General features: G+C 38.6%; 2 protein-coding genes across 4 annotated transcripts in view; one reads left to right on the top strand and one right to left on the bottom strand.

Annotated features, from left to right (window-relative positions):
* The window catches only part of RNF146 (ring finger protein 146), a 14,686-nt gene extending 10,304 nt beyond the window's left edge, over positions 1-4,382 (top strand). For both annotated transcript variants that reach the window (XM_081094100.1, XM_081094101.1), the window contains exon 3: positions 1,754-4,382. In XM_081094100.1, coding sequence (XP_080950226.1) covers positions 1,754-2,834 — 1,081 coding nt within the window. In that variant the 3' untranslated portion in view covers positions 2,835-4,382. The remainder of the gene's footprint in view (positions 1-1,753) is intronic.
* Positions 4,317-20,311, bottom strand: ECHDC1 (ethylmalonyl-CoA decarboxylase 1). 2 transcript variants are annotated; one of them, XM_081094102.1, is made up of 7 exons: positions 20,008-20,311; positions 18,975-19,064; positions 15,036-15,257; positions 14,030-14,172; positions 12,185-12,237; positions 9,928-10,008; positions 4,342-5,669 (listed from the first exon to the last, which is right to left on the bottom strand). In XM_081094102.1, the coding sequence occupies exons 2-7, from the start codon at positions 18,988-18,990 to the stop codon at positions 5,261-5,263; spliced, it is 924 nt and encodes a 307-aa protein (XP_080950228.1). In that variant the 5' UTR covers positions 18,991-19,064; positions 20,008-20,311; the 3' UTR covers positions 4,342-5,260. The 2 variants fall into 2 exon arrangements, with proteins under 2 accessions (XP_080950229.1, XP_080950228.1); XM_081094103.1 differs by lacking the exon at positions 18,975-19,064 and having other exon boundaries at positions 4,317-5,669; positions 20,008-20,290.

Here is a 20,311-nt window from a genome sequence, read left to right as displayed (position 1 = left end):
TTAATTCTATTCATATGTTATCTGTCTATATATTTTTAATCCTGTAGCTCAGATAGTCTAGGTCAGTGGTCGGTAAACCGCGGATCGCAAGCCACATGCGGCTCTTTGGCCCCTTGAGTGTGGCTCTTCCACAAAATACCACGTGCGGGCACGCACGCACGCACGTACAGTGCGATTGAAACTTGGTGGCCCATGCTCAGAAGTTGGTTTTCGGAAAGGAGATAGATGAAACAAGTATACAAGACGAGTGTGGATGGGAGAGTTGGAAGAGGTAGACCTCAGCGAACGTACCTCAATCAGATTGAGGACGTTTTTAGCAAAGTCCAGCTTAGGAGTACCCTAATTAAGTTAATAACAATGTACCTACCTATATAGTTTAAGTTTAAAAAATTTGGCTCTCAAAAGCAATTTCAATCGTTGTACTGTTGATATTTGGCTCTGTTGACTAATGAGTTTGATGACCACTGGTCTAGGTGCCAGCTGTCAAGGAATGTAGACTATGTCAAGGTTACAAAGTCATCTGACCTACTTGTCATCTGAATTACTTTCAGCCATTTTTTGTTTCTCTACTTCATACTGGCCAGTGTATCTAGAAGGCTGATCCAGGGGAACTTACATGTGAGATGAGGTGGGGGCCAGACCATACAGGGCATATAGATCCTGGTCTTTATTGTAAAATCAACAAGGGATATGGTTGAACAAATTAAAAGGCATATACAATAATTAAACAGTTTACTTGGTGGCTAGGGAAGTGTAGAGGTGGGTAGTAGATGATTCAGGAAATATTTAGGAGATAAAATTGGTAAGACATGTTTTGGATGGGAGAAGGATAAGAGAAGGGCAGTTTCAGGTCTGGATTTCTAGCTTGAAAAAGCAGATGGTTAGCGGTGTCACGGGGGTGGGGGGCTTTTAAGGAGTAAGTAAGGAGAAAGCAGATCTTGAATAGTTTTTGTGCCTTCAAGGCATCCACGAAGAGATCTAAAATAGGCGATTAGGGCTAGGGCTGAAAAGAGATCTGGGCTGGTGATGTCAATTGTGAATCATTTGTATATAGGTAACAGTTGAAGCCCTGAGAATAGATGAGGTCATCTTGAAAGAGTACAGCAAGAAGAGCACATAGCTTAGAAGAAGGTCACAGAGAGGGAATGCAGTTTAACCAGTTTTTTCAGATTTACCGCAGGGATAAGGAACTTCTGGGATTTCAGCTTTAGTCTTAATTTCATATGGTATACTTGTCAAGTACCAAAAGTATATTGTCATATGGTACTGTTTGCAAAATTGACACTTAGGAACTGAAAGGTTACAAAACCGTTGCTTTCTGTGATCATCATCTGAATTATTTCAGGCATTTTGTTTCTCTGCTTTCCAGACTGATTGTCAAAGTCAGTGTAGAGTGGACTGTGCATTTCAAAATCTTTGCACGTAGTTCTATCTTACAAGGTCTGTGACTGAATAGAAATGGTATATTTATTAAAAACCATTCTATACCTTACTTGTATTTTTTTACTTTTGACTTAACATTTGTGTGCCTTATTCCCCCGCCCCGCACGCTCAAGTAAAAATCAATGACATACAAACCGAAAAGGTTTCTCTATACAAGTCACAGTTTTTTCCTCTATTTTCACTTCTGTATCCCTATTCATTGTCTGGTATGTGGTTTGCATATAATAGGTGTTTAATAAGTTTTTTCTGAATTGTTGATTTAAGAGTTAAAACCTGATTTTAATATATGTATTTCCTTTCGTTTTCTTAGGATGGCTGGCTGTGGTGAAATTGATCACTCAGTAAACATGCTTCCTACGAACAGGAAAGCGAATGAATCCTGTGCTAATACTGCACCTTCTCTAACTGTCCCCGAATGTGCCATTTGTCTGCAAACATGTGTTCACCCAGTCAGTCTGCCTTGTAAGCATGTTTTCTGCTATCTATGTGTAAAGGGAGCTTCATGGCTTGGAAAGCGATGTGCCCTCTGTCGACAAGAAATTCCCGAGGATTTCCTTGACAAGCCAACCTTATTGTCACCAGAAGAACTCAAGGCAGCAAGTAGAGGAAATGGTGAATACGCATGGTATTATGAAGGAAGAAACGGGTGGTGGCAGTATGATGAACGCACGAGTAGGGAGCTGGAAGATGCTTTTTCCAAAGGTAAAAAGAGCACTGAAATGTTAATTGCTGGGTTTCTGTATGTTGCTGACCTTGAAAATATGGTTCAATATAGGCGAAATGAACATGGACGTCGCAGGAAGATGAAGCGGGACATAATAGATATACCAAAGAAGGGAGTAGCCGGACTTAGGCTGGACTGTGATGCTAATACCGTAAACCTAGCAAGAGAGAGCTCTGCCGATGGAGCGGACAGTGTATCCGCACAGAGTGGAGCTTCGGTTCAGCCTCTAGTGTCGTCGTCTGTGAGGCCCCTGACGTCAGTAGATGGTCAGTTAACGAGCCCTGTGACACCATCCCCTGATGCAAGCACTTCTCTGGAAGACTCTTTTGCTCATTTACAACTCGGTGGAGACAGCCTGGCTGAAAGGAGTCATAGGGGGGAAGGAGAAGAAGATCGTGAATTACCATCCTCAGGCAGGGTACCGGCACCAGACACCTCCATTGAAGAAACTGAATCAGATGCCAGTAGTGATAGTGAGGATGTGTCAGCGCTTGTTGCACAACACTCCTTGGTCCAACAGAGACTTTTGGTTCCTAATGCAAACCAGACAGTATCTGATCGATCAGATCGATCAATAACTGATGGATCACTAGCAGGGGGTGGAACAGTGAGTGCCAGTGTCAGATCTAGAAGGCCTGATGGACAGTGCACAGTAACTGAAGTTTAAATAAAAGTCTTCAGCTCCATGCTCAAGGTTAAAATGGTTATCTGTAAATTTCTGCCTACATAACATTATACTCATCCCTAGTAGTACATTTTTGGGAGTTGGGGTGGGAAGGGGTATAGGAAGGATACACCTATAATTAAAATGTCCAGTCTAACATGTCTCTGTTGAGAAATTTATTTAAGGAACTTGGGTGTTAATAGTTGAAAGCTGTTTAGTAATAACCCAGTTTTCTTGAAGTCTGTTTATTTTATAGTTTTAAAAAATTCCGTTCTTTTGGCCGGCGTGTATGTATTATCTGTGCATTAATGGTCCCGTCTTACTTTCCTGCATGGATTGACATAAAGCCATTACTAAAATTTGGCACCTATGAGACGTCGTATCAGTTTTAACAGGAAGCTTAATTAATGTGAGAATACACGTGAATTTGGGGTTTTAAAATAGACAAAAACTATTTAATAGTAAAGTTACTGAAATGGAAATGTAAAGAAAACACCTAATTTATGTTTCATAATCTTGTCTGTAACATATTCATGGCGTTCCCATAGACTTTGCTGTCTAGTCCTTGTAGTTTGAAGTTTCTCTTGATCGTTTTCTTTTTGGTTACAAAATTTATAATTTAATAAATACTAGAATTTATCAAAAATCATTTGTCTCTTGCTTGAGTCTGGAAAGAGGATGTTAATATTTTGACATTTGTAACCAAAGGTCTATCAAAACATGGTTTCAGTTACTGGTATTCAGCTTAAATGAGTCACCTGCTCAGAAAAGTCTGATTTTTTTTTTCACAGAGAGTATTTAAACAGAATCTGCAGGGAATGTGCATGGAATAAATACATATGGAAATAGACCTAAAGCCTGTGAGACAAATTTCTTCAATAACGTAGTAGAGACCATACGTATTTTAGATTTTTCTTGCCAGTCTTCATTAGTGGTCTGATACTCATCTGAATTAAATGGTAGGCTTACCAGTATTGGTAGACACAAACTACTTTTACACAAAATGTTGTAGAACCTGTGACAAGGTAGGAAATACTGGGTTCACTTGGTAATCCAGAGTTTGGTTCTGCAAAAAAAGTATCTTACTACTAGTATCTTTCCTAGCTCAAAACAGTAGGATCATGTTGATGAAGCATGTGTAAGTTATTTTAATTTTAAAATGTGAATTGAATTTTACAAATAGCAAATAAAAACTGTCACTACTTTGAAATAATCTTTTACCTCTTACAATGTTAGAATTGGGACTACTTCAATTTAATATGTTTTTTAAAGTCTGCTAGTGAGATAATCATGACTTTTGAGTTTTGTACTTTTATTAAATTTAGTTATAAAAGGCGGCTACTTTTCCAGAAAAAAAATAGAAATCTGGTGTAAAACGCAAATGTAGGTTACAGAATGCTTCTGAGTCCTTTGAAGTCTTAGGCAGTTTTGATCTAAAGTTAGATTTTATGACATAAACGAGCAAATTCCAGGGCACACAAATTTCATTAAGTATTTTATTTTTGTAAATTATTTCCAGGTAAGACAGAATAAAGACTTATGAAAAATAACACCATGAATAGGTTTTGTGTAGTTTTTCCTTTAAAAACTGGTCTTTGGTTATAGGCTAAGAACCATTAAGGGAACTGGGAAATTGGTAATAATTTTTAAGCCAAAAGTATGCAGGTTTACTTGGTAAATACCCAAATACAGTAGTTTCCTCCCCCATCTGTGCTTTCACTTTCTGAGTTTTCAGCTATCCAGTTAACTGCAGTCTGAAAATATTAAATGGAAAATTCCAGAAATAAACCATACGTTTTAAATTGCACGCTGTTGTTGGTGCGATGAAATCTCACACTGTCCTGATCATCCTGCCCAGTTTGAATCCTTTTGTCCAGCATATCTGCACTCTATACTCCACCTGCCTGTTGGTCACTGAGTAGCCATCTCAGTTATCAGAGTCACAGGGTCCCAGTGCTGGTGTTCAAGAAAACCTTATTTTACTTAATAATGGCCCCAAAGTGCCACAACAGTGATGCTGGCAATTGGATATGCCAAAGAGAGGCAATGAAGTGCTTCCCATAGTGCAAAGGTGAGTATTGTACAATAAAATATTTTGAAAAAGAGACCACATTCACATAACTTATTATATTATTATTGTTTATTAGTTACTGTGCCTAATTTATAAATTAAATTTTATCACAGGTATGTAAGCATCACAGGATTCAGTACTGTCCAGTTTCAGGCATCCACTGGGCGTCAAGGAACCTATTTCCTGCAGGTAAGGGGGACTACAGTATACTGAAAGCCATGCCAGTGAGTTTAGGTATTCAAAAAATGATTAAAAACAAACCCAAATACTAGTGCTACCCTTCAAAGTAACTGACATGTTTAATATTTAACTTTTCTACACATTAAATTGGAGTTGTAGTACACCTATTTAAAAGCAACTATTTACAAAATTTTCCTCTCCTAGCAATAGCCTCCAAATTTGCCGGCCCACCCCAAAGTGTTCCTACAAGATCTCTTTCGGTCTGTAACGCCTCCTGGAAACAAAGCTCTTTGCCTGAAGAAACAGTTTTTTTCAAAGCTCTGATCACTTCCGGTGGCCCTTTGATAAACTGATTCAGCCATTCTTGTGCCTCTTTTAGACACTCAGTTTCATCTGAAGACTGCAAGACCTCATCGACCATTCCTAGGTTTAAAGCTAGTGTTGAATCCAGTTTGAGGGCCCCACTTAACACTTTGAGAGCCTGTTTACTGCCAATAATGTCAGCCAGTCGGGTAGCCCCACCCCAGCTTGGTATTATACCCATCTCCTTGTGAACAAATCTGATCTCACTCTCTCTAGTCATTAATCTGCAAAAGAGAAAAAAAAAAAACTTAATTGTAATTATGTATGCTTTAATAATAAAGTACTGCCTATTCATGATCTGATCTGAAATCTCCGTATCTCTTTATAGATATATTAAAAACAATGTTCAAAACATCTGGCTAAGTACAGAATTCAATTTATACATAGTAGTTAACACTTCCCTTTGAAAACTGTCAACATTTTTGTTGTGCTTGCTTATCGTTTACTTTGCAAATAAGATCTAATGTTTATGTTAAGTTCTAAAAGCCCGAAGTGTATCAGTAAAGTGGTAGCCTAATGAGAAAACCTAGGTTAAGTGAAAACATGGGAGTTGGAAATGTTATGTGGATACCATGGGTAAAAAATGCATGGTTCGGGTCAACAGTCCTTAGGAAAAGAAAAATTGTTTAACCCAGCATCTATCCAGTCTCCCAGCAAATATGTACTAAGCACTACTAATGCCAGTTTACATTCCTGTTAGAGAAAGGCAATGAGTGATATGTCAGCAGTGATAAGTGCTATGAAGAAAAATAAAATGGGCCTTGGCTAGTGTGGCTGTGTTGGAGCATCTTCTTATACATCAAAAGGTGGCAGGTTCAATTCCTGGTCAGGGCACACACCCAGATTGTGAATTTGATTGCTAGTCGGATGTGTACAGGAGGCAACCAATTAGTGGTTCTCACATCAATGTTTCTCTCCCTTTCTTTAAAATAAAATAAAAAAGGAAAACAATAAAATGGGGCAAGAGACTAGAGAATAAAGATAAGTGTGTTGGGGATGTGCTAGTTTAGATGGAAAAGGCCTCTGAATATTTGAGCAGCTACCCTAGTGAGTAAGCAATGAAAAAATCTGCAGGGCAAGTGTTCCTGGAAGAGGGCTTGCAAGTGCAAAGCCCTTGAAGTAGAACTTCGTATCTCTGGAACAGGCTACTGTAGCTGGAATGGAGTAAACAGAGCAAAGGGAGCAGAAATTGGAGAAGCAGGCTTAGAGGCCTAAGATGGGAATTGAGGTTTTTAAGTGTGAAGCTATTTAGAGGTTACTCAAGAGAGTTACCCTGGTTGCTGTGTTAAGACTTTATTTAGCAGACAATAGCACACTATTTGTCTCTGGAACTTTTTAAAAACTTTTTTTAAAACTGTATTTATTTCAGAGGGGGAGACAGAAACATCAATGATGAGAGAGAACCACTGATGAGCTGTCCCCTACAGGGGGTCGAGCCTACAACCCAGACCTGTGCCCTGACTGAGAACTGAACTGTGACCTCCTGGTTCATGGGGTTGACACTTAACCACTGGGCCACACCAGCCGGGCTGTTGATGGAATTTCATGTCAATAATCCTCAGAACAACCATAAGTAGAAATATCTTCATCTTACACAGGGAAACTGAGGTAATGAAATAAATACCTCACTCAAGGTCTCCAGTGCAGCTAGATCACAGAATTGAAACCCAGGTAGGTTTAACTTCATGTGCTCTGAACCTCACACACAATAGTTAGTTAGACAGGAATGGAAGCAGGGATACCAGTAAGAAAGCTGACGACAGCTTGGGTGAGACAGAGCAATGACTTCCTGTAGCAGGAATTCATTTCCCCAAATCTTGGGATTTTTATAAATAGCGTGATTAATAAGCAAAGTGGAACCATAAAGGGGAGTTAACACAAAGAAATTAGTGAGCATAGCAAAAGGCTTCATATTTGCCAATTAAATACTTGTGCACTATTAATAGACTTTTAGGGAATGGTGCCTATGAGTTTTATATGGAGGCTTTAATGAGAAGCTTTCACTATGTTAAAACCTTAATTTGGACAAAAGGTCATGTCTGAATTTTAATTTTTTTAAAAAGTATTGTTTTAAATACTCATTACCAAAAAAGACTACAAGTTAGTTTTCTAAAATGTTCAATGCAGAGCTGCACCAACAATAACAAACTCTTAGTCTTTGGTCCTTTAATCATAAGAAATATTCCAGTAGAGAATTCTCACAAAAGCCTATTTATTAAACCACTGGGAAAGAGAACTTTCTCTTCAGAGCTGTGAATTCCTACAAGGGTAAATTTTCCTTAATTATGAACAATTGCTTTTAGGGTCAAATAGCCATGAAAATATATAATTTTTTAAATTGGAAGAGAGAACAAGTATCCTAAGAATCTGAACCTAGCCCCAAATTTGAGAGAGGGTCTGCAGAAAACAATGTCAAAAATGAAGAGAGCAGAATATAAATTTCAGAAATAATGCTAAATAGTCTTAGAGACAGGAATATTAACATTGAACACAATCCTATAACATAGCTTTTCACAGAAATAAACAATATATCACAGTTCTAAATTACAACTGGAATTGAAACAAATGTTGGCTCAGAGCTATTCCTACAATACAGAAAAGGATTATGTCAGGAATACATTTAGAATCAGCTGAACATAAAAGTAAGTTAAAGCCCTAGATGCTGGGATAATGAAGATGAACTTATGACAACAAAAGTTATCTAACAACAAAAGTTATTTATATTCGGAATTCTTTGCTTCTAAAGAAGAATTTTTATCATCTTTATACCATGTGTTTTTTTTTTCCTTTGCCACATTTACAAGGTGATGTATGCCTTCCTCAACTGTATTTTATAACTCTAACAAACCCTGCGGTAATCTTTGTAAAATACCTGTTGTGATTAAACTCTGACCTCCACTCATTACATATCATATACCTACGGTATGTTTCTATACTGATACACATTTAATACATGCTAGTTAATATGACCAAAAACTATGTTAATGATAAGAGAACACAGATAGTTTAACAATGAGAGAAATATGTACCCTTTCACAAAACTCTTTAGTAATCTAAAAATTAATATAACCATACTTTATGAAGAAAATGTCCAATCAATAAGATATATCCAAAGATAGAACTGCTTCCTGATAGACCTTACAGGATTACTTCTAGAGTTTATGTTCAGTTACCTGATACCACCTGTAATGTCATTTATTGCAAAGAATATTAATCTATATAGAAAACTGGAAGACCTAAATCTTGAAATTTTGAAGACTTACTAGAGACTCAATTTATAAAACTGTATCAAACTCCCTTATTTTGGCAAGTAAAAATATTATAAGGATCTTCTGTTTATTAATGTAATTATTATTGGCAATGTTTAAAATTTCCTGTGACACCTTGGAGGAGGGGAAATGAGGAAAGTAATCAAATGTGGATACACCCATCGTTACTGTATGGATCTTGAGTCAAATAAATAAAAGTGGCGAACTGGGACTGAAACTAAATTTCTGTCTCTAATGCTCCAGCTTTTTACTGCCTTTTCCATTTTATTTTCAAGTATGTTATATACACACTACCGTTTGCACTTTATAGAGGCTCAAATGTATAAATCTGTACAGATCAAAGAACATTTGTACTGGTTCTCCTTGTAGTTAAGCTAATGGGACTTAGGAATGGTAACAGAACACAGTTTTAGGCACATGTAAAGCATCAGGTTCTATGATGCCAACCCTATAAAGCATAGCTATCCAATACTAAGAATTCTAGGGGTTGAAGAGTTATTGGTCCCAAATAACTTGATTCCCTAATCAATCCAGTCACTATAATCACAGTAAAGATAAATGTATAGCTCAGCCGTGGGCAAACTACGGCCCGCGGGCCGGATCTGGCCGGTTTGAAATGAATAAAACTAAAAAAAAAAAAAGACCGTACCCTTTTATGTAATGATGTTTACTTTGAATTTATATTAGTTCACACAAACACTCCATCCATGCTTTTGTTCCGGCCCTCCGGTCCAGTTTAAGAACCCATTGTGGCCCTCGAGTCAAAAAGTTTGCCCACCCCTGGTATAGCTGTAGCTTTAAAGTACAGAATACTTATTTTTATTGGTTAAGAGGATGACACAGCAGTCTCTCTCCATGCCTTTTTTTTTTTTTTTTTTTTTTTTTTTTTTTAGTTCTTTACTTTTCTTTGTATTATTCTTTTGAATCTTAAAGTTTCACATATTTCTTTGGCTTCCCTTCTCAGGGATTTTGCTGAAATGGATTTGATTTACTTAAAATCAACTTGTTTCGTTAACTTTTTGAATGCATGGTAATAAAGTAATAGTAGAGCTCAACTGACTAAAATTATCTACCTTTAATGATTAACAAAAATAAATATTCACTAACTGATTTTCCTATTTAAGAGTACATAAATATTTATATTCAGACAAAAAATAAATTTGAGCATATGCTAATTCTATCTGTGCAAGCAGGAATGCAATTTCCACCCTACCTGAAATCACATGCCGTAGTGACCTCTGCTCCTCCACCCAGCGCCCAGCCTTGGACCAGTGCGACACTTACCAAAGGAAGTCTGTATGTTGAAGGAAAAATGCATGTTAACATTTTAAATTTCAGTATTAATCTACAAACACTATTGAAAACTTGAGATGCAATAGAAACAAAATTACTGAACTATGTTTATAATAAATAAGAAACAAATCTCAAAGGATACTCAGTGCATTATGAGGAGCAAATCAGTATAATACTGGAAATATTTATACAATTCATACAAAATGCCATATATGTTTATCAAAATACCTCTCTGAATCATTGTTTATTTTAAAACCAGAGTCAGATTCTAACTTTACTCCAAAAAAATGGATGATTTTGGACAATATACACTCCTGGCACTTCTCAACTACTTACTGGCAATCAGGAATAATTCCATGTGTTATTGCCTTATTTCATTTTTATTGGTAACAGGTTATAGATGGAAAAGTTAGGACTGTATCCAAAGGGAGGGAATGTGGTACAGAAGAATGAGCTCCAAAACTGTAGTTATAAGGTTCCTGTCTTTTCACTGCTCACCGAGAGGATCCAGAGACAAGGCCTGTACAAAGACATGGTTCTGTAGTGCCAGTAAAAACAATCTCTTCCTGTTCGCAAAGACCCACTTCGCAGTGTAAGACTGTATCAGTATAAAAGGTAAATCTAAAATGTTTTGAAAGTATGGATTTTTTTTGTAGGTTCTAATTGAAATGCACAGCTGTAAAGTACAGTAACTGAAAATTTCTTAATACACTTCTCTCAATTAAAAATAATTATTGAAGCCCTAGCCAGTTTGGCTCAGTGGATAGAGCACTGGCCTGCATACTCATTGAAGGGTCCCAGGTTCAATTCTGGTCCAGGGCACATGCAGACTCGATCCCCAGTAGTGGGCGTGCAGGAGGCAGCTGATCAATGATTCTCTCTCATTGATGTTTCTATCTCTCCTTTCTCCCTTCCTCTCTGAAATCAATACAATAATATTATTTTTTTAAAAAAAACTTTAAGAAACAAAGCCAAATATAATAGAAAGAGGTAGGTGAACAGGAGCCAATACAATGAAAAAAGTATTTTAGAATAGTAATGTTATGATTCCATTGTTCTTCTTAGACTTATATACAAAGAACATCAAAAGTACAGTGTTGTCCAATTCATTAATATACTAAATAAATGGAAATTTCCTTAGTTATTATAATTTTTAAGTTGTTTCCAGTTGGAATATAGAAGTAGAAAGCTCATCAGCCCAAACATGTCATTGTTTATAATCCCAAATGCAAAGTGAATCCATCTTCCTCACCAACCTGTAGTTCTTTTTCTCCAATCGGTAGCTCTTTATCTCTCTTCAGGATATGGACCACTTCACTATACATTCTACTAATTTTGTTTAAGTAATCTTTTTTTTTTTTTAATATATTTTATTGATTTTTTACAGAGAGGAAGGGAGAGAGATAGAGAGTCAGAAACATCGATGAGAGAGAAACATTGATCAGCTGCCTCCTGCACATCTCCCACTGGGGATATGCCCGCAACCCAGGTACATGCCCTTGACCGGAATCGAACCTGGGACCTTTCAGTCCGCAGGCCGATGCTCTATCCACTGAGCCAAACCGGTTTCGGCTGTTTAAGTAATCTTTGTGTCCTCTCCTGATCATGTCTTTTTTTTTTTTTTCTTTTTCTTTTTTTTTAAAAATATATTTTATTGATTTTTTACAGGGAGGAAGGGAGAGAGATAGAGAGTCAGAAACATCGATGAGAGAGAAACATCGATCAGCCGCCTCCTGTACATCCCCCACTGGGGAAGTGCCCGCAACCCAGGTACATGCCCTTGACCGGAATCGAACCCGGGACCTCTCAGTCCGCAGGCCGTCACTCTATCCACTGAGCCAAACCAGTTTCGGCTCCTGATCATGTCTTTATTCTGCTCTGATATCAGTATTTTAACTTTCCCATGTCTATACCTAAATATATACAGCTAGTAATATAATCTCTTTATGGGAAAGTACAATATTTTAAATTTTTTTTATCTCTCATGTCTCTTATTTTTAAATACTTGTGTATATTTCACTAACATTTAATTAAATGACTATCCTCGATGGCACAAATAGTTCATTAGAATAAATATAACTTGAAAATCAGCTATTTTTTTACTGGTACAACACAGAATAATAAAAACCTATTTTTGTTTTATTAGAAATCATATTTGAAAAAGAAAAATACATTACCTCATCAATCTTGTTAAGGTGTTTTGCATGAACATACATAAGGCCACTCCATCCTTTAAATAAAAATAACCATAAACACAAAGGTATAATGCAAATGTTTAAGAATTAAAAAACAAACAAACATATTTTCAGGGTTTAGAAATAAAGAAAGCCAATAATACACCTAACTTTTTTTTTAAATGAGGTTTTCATTTAAAACTCTTTGAGGCATTGCTGTCTGAAATGCAAATGATAGAGTTTGGGATTTTATTGATGTTCTAGGACTCCTGGGGCTCAGCTTGAATGAGGCATTAGCAAAGACTTAGAGGTGAGAGTTAGATCACACACCCCTGACAAGTATGGGTTCTACTCCAGTAATATGGGGGGAAGAGACATAGCATACCCCATCCATTATCCCAGACTCAGATCCTCTAACACAGCGGTTCTCAACCTGTGGGTCGCGACCCCTTTGGGGGTCGAATGACCCTTTCACAGGGGTCGCCTAAGACCATTGGAAAACACATATCCTATCTAATAATAGACAAACATGGTAATTAACTGTACCTTCGCTACCATCACCATTGGCTGATCAGCACGATATGCAAATTAACCGCCAACAAAGATGGTGGCTAATTTGCACACTGTAGGCAGGGCAGGACACCGGGAGCCGCCATCCAGGCCCCCGTGTGCGACCCCAGGAACCGCCGGAAAGCCGGGCCGCAGGCAAGGCAGCCCCCCGGGACCCAGGAGCCGCCTTGCCTGTGGCCTGTGATCGTGATCAGAAAGCCGGGCCGCAGGCAAGCTGGCTCCCTGGGACCCAGAAGCTATGAGGGAGAGGGTGGGGGGCGGAAGGAGCTACAGGAGCAGCTCTGGCTGGAGAAGGAAGACTCCCGCTGGAGCGAGGAGCAAAGACTGCAGCGAAGATTGTGTCCAGAGTGAATATGGAAGGCGGTGGCCAGAGTGAAGGTCTGGGTCCCGGGTGCCAGAGGAAAACTGGTGCTGGCAGCCAGGGGAAAGAAGGCCTAATGCACAAATCTTCGTGCAACAGGCCTCTAGTTGAATATATAATTGCATATTGTTTTTGTGACTAATCACTATGCTTTAATTCAGTTTGTAACAATGAAAATACATCCTGCATATCAGATATTTACATTATGATTCACAACAGTAGCAAAATTACAGTTATGAAGTAACAACGAAAATAATTTTATGGTTGGGAGTCACCACAACATGAGGAACTGTATTAAAGGGTCGCGGCATTAGGAAGGTTGAGAACCACTGCTCTAAAAGTATACAGCCTACATTTACAATTTAATGGCAACAAATACATTTTTTTCCTTTTTCATTTCTCTCATGTTTTGTTTTTGTTGTTGTTTGGGGCCTAGGGGATGTGTGGAAGCCTGAATTCAAGAAAAAGAAGTTCCTTGGAGGACTGATAATGGAAGATGATTAAGGTTCTTTTTCTATCAGAGTAATAATTCAAAGCAAAACTTTAAATTGTTATCATTTGTTGAAGCTTGCTATGTACCAAAGTACCAATGCTGTTAGATTCTATATAGTGTACCTCATATAAATTCCTTTTCAGGAGATGCTAAGGGGCTTTCACTTAAAATTCAAGTTCTTGCTGTATTCAATAATGTACTTTGGTTATTGCTAATCTCCTTGTTCTTCCTTCCCACTCCCCACTCCCCCTCAATACTTCACACTATTGCAACCTAATCTTGAAGAAGCAAAACAAAAACTCTGATCCTTGGAAAGCTATTAAAGAGTAACTGTCATCATAACCATATAAGTAAAATATAAATAGCTCAGCCATAGCTGTCTGGTAAACATGTAGAGCCCAGTATGCAATTCATATATACTTGCCTCTGGAGTTCCTAGGGCTTTCACAGCATTCAGATCAGATCCTGAGGAGAATGTATTTTTTGCCCCACGAACAATGAGACCTTTCCCCTCTGTCCAATTTTCCAATTCAGTCACTTTTTCCAAAAGTTGTAGCATCATAACACCTGCCAGAGAGGGGAGGGGGAATCATAAACAGCTAAGATACTGGAGAAACAGAAATAATTTAGAAGCCATAAGGCTTCAAACAAGACTCTTATGTCATATATTATACAAATTATTTACTGAATGTCAGATACCTATTGTGTTGGTACTATGATGTACATACAAAAGAGGTATACATAACAGTCCCTGGTTTAAAAGCTTAGTGATCTTTTGCATAACATCATGGCAGCACAATTCGAATTTGAGCTTTGGCCAAAAATTACAAATTAACATGTATCCTGAACCGTCAGGTCTCTTAAATATAAAATTTTTATATTCCAAAAGTGCTGCCTAGCAAATAGAAGGTATTTACCAGTATCCGAGTTAGGAAATGAGAAACAAATAGATAGGCAAGTGCAGTGTTTTTATTGATTGAAATTACATGTTTAAAATCTATCTTATTTCAAGTCACAAAAAGGAAAATTTAAGCTAAATAGTAATTTCTTTTTTCATTTATAGGTTTTTCTCTTTAGTTGTTAAAAATCTTTTAAACCACCTTTCCTTTGTCTCCCAGTAACATTAGCTGAACACAAACAAATGAAGTTAATAAGCAGTTAATAAATTTCAATGGAAAAAATAATCAAGATTAATTTGATATTTTCCTTTTCATCAGCATCCGTATTCCCAGGTTTTTAAAAAAGAAAATCATTAAAACTTCCACCATGAGTAATGTTCCCGTTCATATGATAGTTTTGTTTTGTTTCCATGTTCTACAAAGGGTACCATGACTTTCACAAATTATGTCACCAAAGTAAGAATAAGAGTCATGTAATAGCAGGTTAGAACTAGTGTCACTTTTTAACGAGCCTAAGAAAGCTCTCTGTACCTGAGAAGGCATTCCTTTTACTGGGATTGTTCAGAGTAAGGATGCCAATGCCATTGTCTTCCTTCTGAAGGTCAATGGATCCGCCAGGAAACTGCTGAAGTTTTTTTTTTACTTCCTCCTCATGGAAGCCATGAGATGTATTATAAAGTGACAATCCCGTCTGATGGAGCAATTTTGTCCTTAGAGACATAGATGATGTCTTCAAAAGACTTGCTGCCATTTCTGGAAAAGAGACAAAAGCATACAACAGTGCAGATGAACAGACACTGTGGTACTAGTACGTTTTTTGTTAACAGGCCTTTCTGTTTAATTGGGAGGACTTTCCCACTTCTAGAAGCAACTTTTTGAAGAAAGAAGGTCAGTATGGAATTCCTTTCCTTTCCCCCCCTTTCTCAAACCACATAATTCACAAAGTATATTATTTCAGTACATCAGAGATATGATGACACAGTTACAGTGCATTTATTAGGACCTAATACACTAGGAAAGTTTAGAAGAATGTTGCTGTTCCGTATTTAGCATCATCTCCTGACTCCAGGTAGGTTTTCTCATGACAGTTGTTCTTTTTCCAACTCTTTAACTTTTCCAAAATTTAAGAAGAAATTCAATCCAAATGTCCACTTAGAAACAGTCTTAATGCAAAAATGTTTTAAGAACAATCCTGTTCTCTAACAGAAATTTTATTCTTAGCGTTATACTCACTTTATGTAATGTTTTCATAGAAAAAGCTGGAAGGGGTCCTGAGGAAAATGGGGAAAGAAATAGGGATGTATGTGTCTGTGGTTTCTGTATTCCCCAGGGTTCTGTCACTCTTCTCTTGGGTAATCCCAACTCAGCCCACAGGCTTTTCTTATGTAAGCATTGTTGCTGACATAAAACATACTAGTATATTCAGAAAAGTACACAGCTTAACACTAGAAAGACTGAAATTTAGTATATACCTATATTGCCCAAAAGCAGTCAAATGACTGCATTGTGAAAGAATAATATCAGAGCACTCTTCACTTATGTTCCTTAGCTTTTCCAATAACTCACTTCTATTCGACATTTCTTTCATGAATTTAGGGCGCAAAAGAAATAAAAAACTTATTAGAACAAGTATCACTGCATAAAGATTCGAATAACAAGTACTAGTTTAGCTTATTGAGCAATGCAACTTATCAAGTATCGACAATTTATCATGTACTTGTATGTTATCATGTGACGGTAATCGAAAAAAAATGAAAACTGTTATTTCAATACAGAGCCGAACTGGTCATATAAGAAATTTACTCAATTAAATAATAAGAGTTAAAATTTCCCCAAGCAGTCAAAATGACTGCTTTTGGGCAATATAGGTATAGCACATATATATATACCGGAAATGAAGGAGGGGGAGGTAACTACAATTATTAATAAACGCATTTATATGTTGTACAAAAAGTCACAAAATTCTAAGACATTGTGTCCTTATATACATAATTGTTTTTCTAATTGAAATTAAAAAGCAGTCAAAATGACTTCCTTGGGCAACCTAGTGTTAATGAGCTCCATTTAAGTAAAGAACAGCACTGGACACATGAAAGCCAATAATCGCACTCAGTAGATAACATGAATCTCAGGTTTGTTATGCCGCCTTTCAATCACCACTCCAAATAAGAATAACAACTATCTTGACTTCTAATATCCAAGATTGTTGGCCTGCTTTGAACTTTATATAAATTAAATAATATGGTATATTCTTTTGTGTCTGATTTCCACTATGTTTGCAGCATCCATTATTGCTATTATGTGTACTTAGAGTCAAAAGGTCCTCTCTCTCTCTCTCTGTCTCTCTCTGTCTCTCTCTCTCTCTCTCTCTCTCTCTCCTCTCTCCAGTATGTCCAAGCTTGCTTTTACCTGGAGTATGCTTTATGCATGTTTTGCCCCTGGGGATATGTCAGATATACAAAAGACAACTCATCAGAAAACTAAATTGGAGCAGAGGTCTTGATCTTTTCCACAATACTTCAGTATAAAAGAAATGTGCCAAAGAAACCTGATAAGAACTTGGGTGGCTATTTTTAAAAAATAAATTTGCCTATATTCTGTTTGGGGAAAAGAACAAAGAATTAAATAAGAAAATAATGAAGTATGATTCATAAAATCATTAGCATTTTAAATTATTATTGTGGTATAATGGAATTAATAAACAGTATATCTTCTCTTTCACGAATTATGTCACCAAAGTAAGGATAAGAGTCATGTAATTACCCTCTTTCCAATCCAATAATACAAAGACAACTGGTGCAGATGCCATCAGATCTATTTCTCTTTATCCTTAAATCATTACAATTTAAAAGATTTATGTAACTAATATTATAGCTCATCAGACATCTTTGATATGCTGATTTTCCCAAGGAAACAAATACTTCCTGTAGCCTTCTCTCTATTAATTCCACATGTTCTCTCTTCTCTCTCCCGCCCTCAATTCCTGCCCTCTTCCACTAACTCTCCCTTCTTTTCTCTCCTCATATTCCCTTGTCTGTACCACAAAAGGGACCATGAACACTCAAAAGACCTGCCTACCAGGTTTCTGACCTCTGTTTGGAAATCAAATTCTAGAAATCTGATCGCAGCCAATATGTACAATTCCATCGCAATTCTAATTTCAGAGACGAAGACGTCAGTGCTGAGGAGATGACAAGGTGTTAGCTACTATTAAGCTACTATGGTGCCTGAAAGTACAAGTGAAGGAATGAGGGTTGAGATTCAAGTTTTGCATAAACATGAAGTTGAGCAGCAGCACTGTGGGCTAGTTCTAGAATCGTAAAACAATGAACAGGTTCTAGGGCATTTACACCTCATACACTTTCTTCAGGGCAAAGTGCAAGTTTAACACTTGCCATGCAGAATGCTTTGCTTTCGGGCCTCATGCAGATTCCGTTCAGCGGAATTAAACCACACCACAGGGAAAGGGAAGGAGAAGGGACCCCCACAGGCATCTGAGATCAAAGGGGTCACTTTCTTCCTTTTTCACAGTGCTGCACAGGTGACAAGAGTTCCCCTCTCTGCACAGGGAATAAGCTAGCTGTTCTCTTAAAACCCATTTTACACATCCTGAAATTTAATAAACCAAAAAATTAACACAAATGCATACTCAACAAGAAAACAATTAGCCTAAGGTAGGTAGTAAACAAACAAAAAAATCAGGAATATTCTGTTTCAGTCAATATATGATGTGTTTTCAAGTCTGGATTTGGTTTTAGGCTGTCATTCTATATTGCACCATGCAAGTTTCATTACATGCCATACACACACTTTTCATCACACAGCCAATTTCATCACCAGCCAAATTCAGTTTCTCAAATCCTTTCGGTTTTCTCTTCGCTCCAAGCCTCTGTCAATGTGATTCTTACCTGTTACACTGTTCTCTTCCTCAGAGTAACTCCAGATCACCTCCTTTAGGACTCTAGACTACATCAAATACTCTAAATGTCTGTTTTCATTTATATTCTTTATGAATACTCACTCTCCCATAATTAACCAAATCTTCCCATTAGGAAGTCATGTGCATGTTTAGAACCGTGCTTGACAAAATGTTATCTGTCAATAATACTTTGGCATACGAGGCTTCAGAATCCATAACGCCATAGAAGGCTTAAAAATCTGTCCACAAAAACCCTAGCCGGTTTGGCTCAGTGGACAGAGCAACGGCCTGCGAACTGAAGGGTCCTGGACGCGATTCCGGTGAAAGGCATATACCTCGGTTACAGGCTCGATCCCCTTGCAGGAGGCAATCAATTGCTGTGTCTCTCTCACATCGATGTTTCTCTCGTCTCTGCCCCCCTCCCCACCTTCTCTAAAAATCAATGGAAAAATATCCTCACGTGAGGATTAACAAAAACAAAACACAAAAACAAAAAAATCTGTCCACCAACCAACTCTCCATCTACCCTGTTTATTATTGGCACCACTCACCCTGTTGGGACTCCATTCCTCTTTGCAAGCTGGTTTCTCCTATGGGAACGATGATCACTGCCTGTGCTCCACCTGACTGTATGCACTCAGCTTTCAAGTCAGACAAGAAAAACGTCAACAAAAGGTCAGCTGCTTGGTCTGGTGACTATGTTCCTTCCTCCTCCAGCAGATGTCACAATTTATATCTTTCCCCCAAAACTTATTTCTTCCAAGAGAGTTGCAGGTCTCCACAGATCATATCCACTGACCCCGATCCCTCCAGCACCTAGAGCATGAGCTGGTCAACAGCAGGCTCTCAGATGCGGAAGTGAGGGACGAGGGGGTGCCCATGGAGATTTCCTCTCAAAGCCCTTCCCAGTCTTTTCAGCATGGAAGTCTTTTAGGTCACCTCTGGTTCTGATCCCCTACCTGGGTGACCGTGTGTGTAGCGATAAAAGGATTATTGAAGCTCAAACACATTCTACAACACATTCCAAACATAAGGTGAACAGCTTTTGTCGTTCTTCTGGTTGGAAAGTTGGCTGCACGCAGCACGCTATGTAGTTTCCGTGAAGCGAGATAATTTAACAGCGAGGCAGTGAGAAGGGCACCGTCCCGGCCCTTGGGAACCTTACCGGCCGGGACTGCTCACCAGCGAACAAAGGCAGAACTCTCTGCCTTCCCGACGCTCCCTTCCGCCAAATCCCCGAACGCCAAGCCAACCCGGGGCCTCCCCAGCCTACACAAGGCTGCCTGTGTGGCCCCAGCCAACCCGATGTTTCCTCTCTCACACTTTTTCTTTGTTCTTTGTCCTATAAAAGCTTTGGGCCCCCCACCCCACTGTGCGATCCCCGGACACACTACGCTTCGTGACCGTCTGAAAAGAGAAACATCTGTTTGCCTCAGCTGGACGTTCTTTCGTTATTTATCATGACACTACTCGGCACAGGGCCTGGAAGGTATTCCTAGTTTAAATCCGCGCGTTGAAATACTGCCTCCCGATTCAGCTATTTCCCCACGTTCTCAAGCAAGTTTTTCCCTCCGGCTCTCTCACCTGGCCTAGTCCGGCGGCGGCGCTGGGCACTGCGTCCGCCCGCCCAGCAGAGGGCAGTGGACCGCGCGGCCGCTCCGCGGGTACCGCGCCGCCGGGGCGCGGCGGGGCCCGGAATGCAATTCGTGTGGATAAACGCTGAAGTCCATTACACAGTGCCTTGCCAGGGCTCGTTCCTAGCCGACGCCTAAAATGCAGCCCCTGCGGCCAAACTCTTGGAAGGCTGGCGCTGACTTTCCCTCCCGCTCCCCCTCGTCCCTCTTCCGCTCCCCCTCGCCCCTCTTCCGCTCCCACGTGCCCCTCTTCC

Source organism: Myotis nattereri, assembly GCF_964212035.1.
Source record: "Myotis nattereri genome assembly, chromosome: 6".
NCBI classification, from domain to species: domain Eukaryota; kingdom Metazoa; phylum Chordata; class Mammalia; order Chiroptera; family Vespertilionidae; genus Myotis; species Myotis nattereri.
Note: the sequence above shows the minus strand (reverse complement) of the source record. Positions and strands in the feature narration are given on the sequence as shown.

Bases quoted from the DNA above. Each gene is read 5' to 3' on its own strand.
- ECHDC1 (XM_081094102.1), bottom strand. The intron at 12,238-14,029 runs GCAAGTATATAT...TTTTATTTAAAG, and splicing joins AAGCCCTAGGAACTCCAGAG to GATGGAGTGGCCTTATGTAT. The intron at 5,670-9,927 runs GTAGGGTGGAAA...TCTCTTTTGCAG, and splicing joins ACTACGGCATGTGATTTCAG to ATTAATGACTAGAGAGAGTG.